The 11,365-nt window shown below is 42.7% G+C and overlaps 1 protein-coding gene across 6 annotated transcripts in view; it reads left to right on the top strand.

The window, feature by feature from the left end:
* Positions 1-783: 783 nt before the first annotated feature.
* The window catches only part of TPD52L1 (TPD52 like 1), a 97,235-nt gene continuing 86,653 nt past the window's right edge, over positions 784-11,365 (top strand). The window contains exon 1 of one of the 6 annotated variants that reach the window (XM_082474941.1): positions 784-988. In XM_082474941.1, coding sequence (XP_082331067.1) covers positions 970-988 — 19 coding nt within the window. In that variant the 5' untranslated portion in view covers positions 784-969. The remainder of the gene's footprint in view (positions 989-11,365) is intronic. The other 5 variants (XM_082474938.1, XM_082474940.1, XM_082474942.1 and 2 more) reach the window with 5 other exon arrangements.

Here is an 11,365-nt window from a genome sequence, read left to right as displayed (position 1 = left end):
GTTGACAAAAATTTGGGGTCCAGAATGTCAGAGGAACCTAACACTGTATTTCTACCAGGAGCAATGATTCCTTATTGTAAATCCACCCTCCTTCCTCTCCCCAGGGCACTGGCCCACTGTGCTGCAGCCCATGGATCTTGCCATTGGCCTAGCAACATCATTCACAATAAACTGTCCCATAAAAACAAAAACAAAAACAAAACACACACACACACAAAATTTCATCTCCAGCATTCTGACACCAAGTGTCAACTGTGGAACTTTCTTCACCTAGGATATTAATTCATAATTTTTCTTTTTGTTGATGATTGATACCCTTTCCCTTGATTTAAACGTACACATTATTTTTATCCCACATGCCCAGTAGTCATAGATTCCAAAGCCACTGGATCACTTGAGTACATAAGTGCCACTGTTTAATGAAATATGTATATTCAGGTCTGTAAACTTAAACATGTGACTTGGAGTGCTACTTGCAGACGATTCTGACGGTTAAGTATTTACATGGACCATGGTGATATCCAAAAGAAAAATGTTTTTAAATTTGTGGATTATTTCATTGAACTACATAAAATGGGTATCAATAAATGTACTCACTAAAAAAAAACCAAACACACAAAAAAGTGAAGGCACAGCCGACCTCAAGCCTTCATAGGGCGGAGCACGCGCCCCGAGCCCGGAGCGGGCGCCGTCCGCCCGATGCGCGGAGCGGCCGGCAGGTGGCGCCCAGCGGTGGGCTCCCTCCCCGCGAGGCCTGGGCCCAGGTGCACTGGAAGGGGCGGAGGTAACCAGAGGCGGGCAGACGGAGGTAGCTGCGCGGTCTCCACCCCTTCAGCGCTGCGCTCGCTACGAGCGTGCCGGGAGAGGACGCGAGGGGCTGTGTCAGCTGCGTTCCGAGCTCGGGCCCCGCTGCTGCTTCTCCTCCAAGCGCCGGGCGTCCCCGCCGCGCTCAGTCCGAGGTCGGCCACCATGGAGGCGCAGGCACGAGGTGAGTGGTCGCCGACCGCCCTGAGGGTCAGGCCCTGGGGAGCGTAAAGGCCCTTTCCTTGCATCACCTAACTTTGCTCCCGGACCGAGCGGATGGGTGACCGCTCCACACGTCCGCAACTCTGCTCTTACCCGCGCCTGCGGGGCAATTCCTGCTCCCCAAACTCAGGATTTGCTGTGGGGCTGGGGACCAGTGAAGGACGCATGAAGTGCAGAGGACCCTCCGCAGGGAATGCGCCAGCGGAAGGCTCTACTTCTTTCCCAGCCCGTCGCCCACACGCTTCCCGAACCTCGTGGGCGCCCAAAGGACCTGTTGGGCAGGGACCGGAGTCCGCGTTTCGTTCCCTTTTTCCCGCGGGGAGTTGTGGGGAGCGCGACCCTCCTGCCCTGAGCGGTGGGCTCGCGTCCCGCGGCTCCCAACTCCCGGGCTGAGCGCGGCGCGCGCCGCGGCGGTGCTTCCGCGGGGACCCGGCTCTCCCGGCTACGCGAGGGGTTTGCAGGGCCGGGACCTGCCTTCCGAGGCCGGGAGAGCGTTACCGCCCGCTGATCTTCAGCAGCTCGACACGGGTGTCCTTGTTTCCCACGGTCGGGAGCGACCTCTGCCTCCCCAGGCGCGCAGGGCCGCCGGCCACGGTCTGGCCGCCACGCTCCCAGCTCCTGGGGTCGCCCGCTCGAGGAGCCCGAGACCGCTTCACCTGGTGTCTTGGGGTCACACACGGACGAGGGTTAGGGAATCCCGAAGGAACCGTACAAGAGTGGAAGTAAATGGTCGGTGGAAAGAAACAGAGGTGGGCGGAGGTGAAGCAGGAGACTGGTAGGAAGGACACGGACTCTGGAGTCTGTCTTGGGAGCAACGCCAAGAAGGGATGGGGGGCAGAGTTCAGCCTTTAAAACAATCACCACCACCTTTCTAACACACTGCGGGAAATCCTGTGACGGCTTTTTAAAATAAATAAAAAACCCGTTTAAAAAAAAAAAAAAGGAAGCAGAGGTTCATGCCCGTATGTGCTCGCCCTTTAGAGGCCTAAGCGTCCTGCGTGTGAGCGACTTGGCAGATACTTGGGCCTGGAGCCACCCAACAGGTTTGCTGCCAGGATTACGATGGTCTGAACAGTACAAACCATCCTCTTTCTTACCATCAGCCAAGATCCTGTGCATAAAGCTGCCACTTCCAGTATTTTTTTCCCCACTCTCTAAATAGGAAAGGAGAATTCAACCAAGGGTTGTTGGTCAAATTCAAAAGCAGAAGTCAGGTTGGAGGCCTTCACTCCTAAACTGAAGCAGGTGGAAACAAGGCTGGAGCTTTCCAACCTGATTTGCAGATTAGAATCATTTGCAGTCTTAAATACAGGCCCTGGCAGATTCCAGACCAATCAAATTGGAATCTCTGGGGCCTGGGCATGGCTATATTTGAAATCTTCCCAGGTGAATCTGTTACTCAGTGAGGTTGGAGAAAAACTACAGCAGATAGGAAACATTCATCAGGTTTCTGAAACTACAGGTTGGACCCACTAGTGTTATTCGTTTGCTTTACTTGAGAAATATACTTAACAAATACTCCAGTGCTTTCCTTGGCCAAGCACTGTGCTAGGAGGAACAAACATGGCCTTGATCTCTGCTTCATGAAATTTACAGTAGAGGAAGAGATGGACATTAATTTGATAGTTATTTGATAAGTAAAATGTAAAATTGCAGGCATCTTAATGATAAGAAGAGGGCCACAGTGTAGCAAGAGCCTGAAAAATGTCCCGGCCTAGTAGGTGACAATCAAACCAGCAGAGTTTGTTTACTGTGTCCCTGTTTCTACTCTTTGTGCTTTACATGTATTGACTCATTTCTTCCTCACAACAGTCTCATGAACTAAGTAGTGTTGTCCTTCCCCTTCTCCAGAAAGGAAACAGGTCAAAGATGTAAATTTCTTGTAACATCAAGTTCAAGATCTTCTTGCCCCTTGGCACATTTCTCTGGCTAAATAAACTGCCTCTTAGATTCTAAGAGAGTCCTGTGATTTCCTAAATGCAAGTTTCTATCCTCAACACCGTTTATTTTAGAATTATCTAGAGTGGGGATGGCTTCTCTTTCTGCCTCTTGATCTAGAGAAAAGCAAAACTGAGTGAGGTTAAGTGGTCAGCTGCTGATAAGATATCCCCACGTACTTTGCAGGGGACCACCCCCCACACAAATGCTATGGACATGATTTGTACACATCGCTCCATAAATGCAGCAGCGGGTCCTAGAAACGTTTCCCTAAGTGAAATGCTGCAGATATGTTCTTTGACTTTGGTAGAAGGTGAAACACAGAAGTGGGGTTAGGAGCAGAGCCATTCCCCGAAGAGGGCCTGGAGAACAGTATGCAGTGAGAGGCCCACAGGAGGCCAACGTTGCCAGTTGTTTTCCTGGTAGTAGAGAATTTGCTTTCATAAAAATGATATATTAGAGAGAGAATTTATTTAGGAATGTAGCATTTTCCTGAAACATATGGCAGTCCTTTAAAGTAAAAAGTTCCTGATCTTTTTGAACTACCTTTCAATATTTCGTTACTCTAGGAAATAACTTTTTGTCTTTCCCATTGTCTTTAATGTTAAAAGGCAAAATTTCACTAAACACTTGTATATATTCAGATTAATAATTGTATTAGTGTCCTATAATTGCTGTAACAAATTACTGCAAATTTAGTGGCTTAAAACAACAGAAATGTTTTCTCTCACAGTTTGGAGGCTAGAAGTCCAAAGTCACTATCACTGGACCAAAATTAAGATGTCAGCAAGGCTTCGATCCCTCTGGATGCTCTAAGGAATAATTTTTCCTTACCTCTTCCAGCTACTGGTGGCTGTTGGTATTCTTTGGCTGCATCTTTCCAGTCTCTGCCTTTGTGGTCATATTGCCTTCTCTTCTGTCTGCCAGATCTCCCTCTGTCTCTCTTTTAAGAATGCTTGTGATTTCATTTAGAGTTACCCTGGATAATCCAAGATAATCTCCCCATCCCAAGATCCTTAACTTCATCACATCTGCAAAGACTCTTTTCCCATATAAGGTAACATTTAGAGGTTCCAGGGATTGGGACCTGATATCTTTGGGTGCCATTATTCAGCCAAATTACAGTAACTATTTTTTATATTCAGACATTCTGCTCAGAAGGATTCTCAGAAGTCCATGAATGACATAAAGTAATAAACATCAGATTAATCCTGTTTGCAGATTCCATTAAAGTGAAAATGTCATATTTACCTTACTTTCTGCTTTGCTCACAGGACATTTATTTGCACTCATCTTGTTCCAGGAAGAACTCAGGGCAGTTTATACAGATATATGAAACACAGCAAGGTAATGTAAATTAGAAATAGATGAAAGAAAACAAACCAGGATAAGAACAGAAAATGAAGCAAGGAATGAGCTCTAGAAAAATGAATACAGTTATATCCTTTTTATTAATATTCCATGAAAACAAATTCTTGCTTTGTAAACAAGGCATGTTATTTTTTTTACAAAACAGTAAAATAATCCCTTCTCTCCTAAATAGTAACAGGTCAAGTCTCTTATATTGTAGGGATCAGATTACCCAAGGAAAAAAATTTGTTTTCCGCATTTCAGGCCATATAATCATAAACCTCAAACTGTGGAAGCTAGGTATTACACATTTTGATTAATGACTTTGGAAAATATTATGAAGAGCATTCTTAGTGTCTTCAAAGCTACCTTCTATTGTTTTATTTTCCCTCTAAATAAAAGTTTTAAAGTAATTAGTGATGTTTATATAAGATAAAGTCAATCATTTGCAACAAATCATGTACTATTATTGCAATTAAAATCTTATAAAATGGAGTCATAACAAATCATAGATATTATAGTATATTGGAACCACAAATCATAGATGTTATAGTATATTGGAACCTATTTTGAATTGCATGCCCTAATATACACCTTGTTTTCTTGATACTCTTGGTAGGCAGAATCTGAGAAGTTGCTTCAAAAAACTTATAACAAAAGAGTCCATTTTTCTGGCCAGTCGTAAGATTTGGTACTTAGGGAGCTAAGTAAATAATAAATAAGTATTGATACTTTGATACAAACAATGATTTGTCAAATAAATATTTCAACAAATATTTATTGATTACTATAGTAATAACAAATATTCAACAAGCACTTACTGTTGAGAGGTAGCAGGGGATAGTGGTTAAGATTTCAGAATCAAGTCAAACTGCTTGTATTTTGATCCTACCATTGTCACTTATCATTAACATGACCCTGAAAAATGTATTTGATCTCTCTGGGCCTTGGTTTCCCCATACATAAAGTGAGGAAAACAATAACAGCTATCTCATAGGATTGTAATGAGGATTTAACGAGTTAATATATGCAAAGTGCTTAAAACGGTACCTGACACTTCGTAAGTACTCTATAAACATTTGCTGATGTTTTTAGTAGCATGTGCCAAGAAATTTACATGCATTATCTTATTGAATCCTTTAATGACACCATGGGATAGATACTATTACTTTTTAAAAAAAATTTATTTATTTATTTATTTATGGCTGTGTTGGGTCTTCGTTTCTGTGCAAGGGCTTTCTCTAGTTGCGGCAAGTGGGGGCCACTCTTCATCGCGGTGCGCGGGTCTCTTACTATCGCGGCCTCTCTTGTTGCGGAGCACAGGCTCCAGACGCGCAGGCTCAGTAGTTGTGGCTCACGGGCTTAGTTGCTCCGCGGCATGTGGGATCTTCCCAGACCAGGGCTCGAACCCGTGTCCCCTGCATTGGCAGGCAGATTCTCAACCACTGCGCCACCAGGGAAGCCCGATACTATTACTTTTAACTCATTTTATAGACAGGGAAAACTGAAGGTCAGAAAAATTCACTGAGGAAGGCAGAATTCAGTTGCAAGTCCATCTGAGTCCAGAGTGTAAGCTCCACCACTATACTACACCATTTCTCAGTATGTGATGGGCAGTATATGCCAACGGGAAGCAAAGATGTGTTTGATTGACATGGGTCATCTTTCCATTGAGGGCAACCAAGAAGAGTCATTCCTATGGGTAATGGCACATAGAACTAACTAGATGATATATTTCCATCTCATTGGGACTTTTTGAGTATTACAGTACTCATTAGAACTAATTCACGTTGAGGGTGATAAAAACAATAATACTGTATTGTTTTTTTAAGTGCCAGATACCATGCTATTATGCACTTAAAAAAAATCATGTTATTACTAAATACAACAAAGTCAAGAGAAAGGTAATGTTATTTTCGTTTTACAGATGAAGAAACTAAATGACAGAGTAGTTACACAACTTCCTTTAATTCATAGGTCTTGGATGTGTTGGAGCCCAGATTTGGAATCAGAGAGTTTGACTCCACACTTTGGGATTTTACTAATATTCTATACCATCTCCTAAGTTGGTGTGTATAAGTGGTCAGTGTGCAAAGTTAAAAATAATAGGTTTTTCTTGACGTTTTGTATGGTCAAGGGGGTTTTAAAAGGGCAGAATTTAACCATACTATCCACTGCATATATGGGCAGCGTCTAGGTCTGGGAATATGACCCGGAATAGCTGAGGTCGGCAAGAATTAGCCCCATATGATGGCAAGTTGGGGTAGGGGTGCTTATGTAGCAACAGCTTGCTGTTCTAGTTCTGTTTTCAAGATGGGAAATTCTGTAAAATCACAGGCCATGTGATTCTTAGAACCAGTACGGAATTTTATCAGCAGCTGCAAGGAAAAGCCAGTTCAAAGGTGGAATGGTTCAAATATGTTATTCCACTTCGTGTTCATCTATATCTCGTAATCTCAAGACTTTAAAATAAATAAAAGACATAGGATCTACATGCTTGTCTCCAGAAAGTAGGGTCTGTACACTCTAGATGCCCGCTAAAAGGACTCATCTCAATGAATACCCAAAAATGAAAGATTATTATAGTCTCATGAGTATTATAATTACTTGTTTACCCCAATATGTTTTAATTTAACTGTCTCCCAGCATGTTAGCAGAATACCTACTTTAAGAAGGTACCTAGTGGAAAAAATGGAATCGTCAGAGGGTTTGTCCTTAAGCTACTGTAGCAATCTCTGTGTTAAATTTTTGTGGTCTAAAATGGCAATTGAAACAAACTTATGGTTACCAAGGGGGAAGGAGGGGGAAGGGATAAACTGGGAGATTGAGATTGACATATACACACTGCTATATATAAGATAGATAACTAATAAGGACCTATTGTATAGCACAGGGAACTCTTCTTAATACTCTGTAATGACCTATATAGGAAAAGAATCTAAAAAAGAGTGGATATATGTATATGTATAACTGATTCACTTTGCTGTGCAGCAGAAACTAACACAACATTGTAAATCAACTCTACTCCAGTAAAAATTAATTTTTAAAAATGGCAATTGAAGAAAAGAGGGTGGCAGTCCCAGGCATCAGCCTGGCTTGATCTCCGTGTATGTGGGCGTTCATCATTACTGCAGTTTTGGAAGGTCCCCAGCAACACTTTGAAGCCACCTTTTAAACTTATGGAGTTAGGATGCAGTTAAGAACACGTAAAGGATGACCCCAATCTGTGGATTTTCCAGCCTGTCATTCTACTTTTCATTGAATATTTTAGAAATGAAGTGTAACTTATTTAAAATCTATGCATTAAATTAAGAATCATTATTCATGCACCAGGGAAGGCAGTAGGACATTTTAATGAATTTGAGTTGGCTAAATGAAAGCTTTGGGTCTTCAAGGAAAGATGAATTTTAAATAGTTTCTCACAGTGTGAGTCGTTTATAAGTGTTACATTTTGATGCAGAGGGTGTGAAATTCCCAGAATAAAACCACAAATCTCCAAGAGTACCCCTTCATCACCACCATATTGCTTCTTTCTCAAAAGACAAAAATCTGACACTTGACTATTTGTGCTATAGCCAAATGATGTACCACACACTGAAAACCTGTGTATATGTTACACCTTATCTACAGACTTATCCATGGTTATTTGCACCTTACACAAATTACATTTTCCCTGCTGTGTATCTGAAACATAGAATCCTCCAAGCCCTTGGAAATTGCAAAATGCAATTTTCTTATAATTAGACACCTCTTTTGTCAATCAATAGCAAGAGCACCTTGTCAAGAATCCTGGAAGCAGAACTGATTCATTCAAAAGAAAAAGATAACTAGGGATTGGGGACGGTGAGAAGGGATCTCTTCAGATTTCTCAGTTTCAGAGTCTTTGGCTGTTGGATATTTGTTTGTTTTTCACTGATTTTCCCCCCTGCACATGAATGAGCTGAGAGAGTAGCAATAATGAGAGCAGAAAAGAAAATTGTTTATAAGTATTTCCAACATTCAGTATTTCAAAATGGATTCATTTCTACATGAAGACATCATGGAAAGATGGTTCCCTTACTTAAGAGTTAGGACAGGCCAGGAGGAAGTTGAAGTCTTTGGCCTCATTATTCCTCTTTTGATACCCCAGGTCTCCATCTGGAAATTTCAAGATATTCATTCTTCCTGCAAAGGTTATTTCAAGTGTTTGGAAGGTTCTTATAAGCACTCACCTATTTCTATTTTCCTCATTCCATGAAGGACATTACTGACAAGGAAAATGTCTATTTATTGTGGGCCTACTGTGTGCCAGGCATGGTTGCAGTCATTTATGAGATGTCCCATCAGGATCCCATAGTCCACTCTCAATGACACTGTCCCTGAAAGAAGGAAGCTTATTCTGAGCATTAGGACTTGCGTTTTTTTCCCTGTGACAGAGAATGTATACAGATAAGAGAGATAAGATGCATAGATACAATGTATAGAGACCAGAACACACATGCAGAAATTTTTTGAAATATGATCTTGCTATTTTGATAAAATCTGCATGTGAAGACGTAAGGGGAGTGTGTCCACCAGCCAGAAGGCAGGTGGTTACTTCATGGCAGCGCTCAACGCATATGCTTTACAGATTCTCTTGCATGCAGGAGAAGGGCTGAGACCCAGGCCCCTCCTTTTGAGCAAGGGTTTTGTCCTCCACAAGGGAGAAAGGCCCTTGTACTTACAAATAAAAAATCCAATACATTTGAAAAGCAAATCTCGCATTGGAAAAGAAAGGGAGGTCGGTTGAGTAACAGTAAAAAACAGCGGTAAAACACACATCTGAAAAGAGATTCAGATATACATTTGAAAAGAATTGGAATCACAATATTGCCCACACCACATTGACTTAAGTTCTTTGATTATGTATGTTATGGGGTTGCTGACTTCCCTCATTAAGAGAACTGGACAAACAATAGTGGTATTAGCACTAACATTTTATAATCTACTATCCCAAATCTTACAATTAGATACAAATATAACTTTTTTTGACCTTTGCTACTGTAGAGAAAAAACCCATTTATATTTAGTGTCATCCCACATGTTGTGTACCTACAGTTAAATATGCTTGTTTGCAATGACCCAGGAATTCACAACATGTAAAAGTACAAAAACTACCTCCTGTAGAGATCTGACGTCAGGAAAAAAAAGAACTTGATGCCAGTGTTTTGCTTGGCCCTCTCTTCCCCGATGACGCCCTGTGCCTGCCTCTGCAGAGTTGCCTTCCTCAGATTTTTGTCTGTTCTTCTTAGTTCTTCCTCAAGGCTGAGGGAAAATAAATATTTTGGATTAATGTAATGGGACCTGTTATATAAAGTGGAGTTATAATGGTCCCATGTAATTGCTTTGAATTTGGGTTCTCTTTGAGGAAAGAGAAAATTAGCTCTTTCTCTTTACAAAAAAAAAATCCAGTGGTCAGTCCTCCGACCGTCCCCATCTTAGTTGACCTACCAGCATCTCTTGGCGCAGTTGTTCATTCCCTCCTCCCTGGAGCACTTTGTTCTCTTGGTTTCCAGGATGCCAAGCACTTTTCCCCCCTCCTTCTTTGCAAGCCCCTCCTCAGTTTCCTTTGCCTTCTATCTGCACTCGCTCTCTTGGTGAGCTCCTCGTGACTTGTGCTTTTAAATTCCATCCATACACCAACAGACCAACAACTCCCAAATTTATTTTCCCAGCCTGGACCTGGCCCCTCACCTTCAGCCTACTCACTTACTATGTCTGCATGAATGTCTAATAAAATCTTGAACTTAACATGTCTAACATTGAATTTCTGATCTTCTTCCTCTGAAATAACCCTAGTATCCCAATAGCTCCCAAAGTTATTGCCATCTCAGCTAATGGCAACTCCATTTCAAACATGGAAGCCCAAAACCTATCCCAGGAAAGGTTTTTGTTTTGGGGTCCACCCCCATCATATCCATATCCCATTTCCAGTCTGTCATGCCAACTCTACTTTCACAATATATTGAGAGCGGAACAGCTTCCCACCCTCTCTGCTGACCGTGCCTTGGTCCAGGCCGCCATTGTTTCTCACCTGAGTTTCTGCAGGAGTTTCCTAGCTGGTCTCCCTGCTTGGGCCCTGGCCTGTCTTCAGTCTATTCCCAACATAGTAACGAGAGTGATCATCTCAAAACAGGTAGTATCATGCCATTCCTCCCTTCAGAACTCTGCAGTAACTCCTCCTTTCACTAAGAATAAAGAGTAGGGTCCTTACTATGGGCACAAGGGTGCCACGTGATTCCCCTTCCTCCTCGTTATTTCCCCGACCTTATCTCCTAATGCTCTCCTTCGGAATTCCCTTTGCTGCTTCTTCAGAGCCTTTCAACTTACTAATCCTTCTGCCTCAGAAACTCTCCCTCAGCTACCTTCCTGGCTTGAGTCCTTATCCTCATTTCCAGCCAGTGTTACCCTTAGTCCTGGCAACTGGGCCCCTGTTGTCAGGAGACAGTTCTCTGTCGGTCTCTCAAGTTTCTGCACAACTGGTCTTGTGAGCAAAGGCATTCACAGCTAATTTTCCCTTGACTCTCTTTTCAAGGAGGTTTTGCATAGCAGGCAGCCTTGGAAGACAGAGACTGTCTCCCTTAGGGGCAGGTAGATTTACCATCCAAGATAATAAAGCTCAGGACTCCCTCTGGACCCCATGTCGTGAAGATTTGCTAGCAGCCCCTGTACAAAATCAGAGCATCCTAATGTCGGTGTTACTCTCGGAAACACGTCCCACTGTGTAATCAGGCAACATCTGGCCCTCAGCACGTCACCTTGTGGAATTAGGGCTCAGGGAACTGGTGCAATGATGTTACTATGGCTACTGCTATTGTTGTGAGTAATACATTTTCTTTTTTCTGTGACCCAGGAGTCTTGTATTTTCTGCCAACATCTATGAAACTGGCAGGCTAATTTGTTTGCTTGCAAGTGGGGTGAAATCCAACACTTCACAATTCTTGACACCTTTCCTGAGCCATTAACTTTAGAGGACCCCATTTTACCCTTCTGTGTGAGCCTTGTCTGGAATGAGTAGTCTATAGACCCACCT

This window comes from Balaenoptera physalus (assembly GCF_965194825.1).
Source record: "Balaenoptera physalus genome assembly, chromosome: 9".
NCBI classification, from domain to species: domain Eukaryota; kingdom Metazoa; phylum Chordata; class Mammalia; order Artiodactyla; family Balaenopteridae; genus Balaenoptera; species Balaenoptera physalus.
The sequence above is the reverse complement of the archived record's forward strand: the minus strand, read 5'-3'. Positions and strand labels throughout refer to the sequence as shown.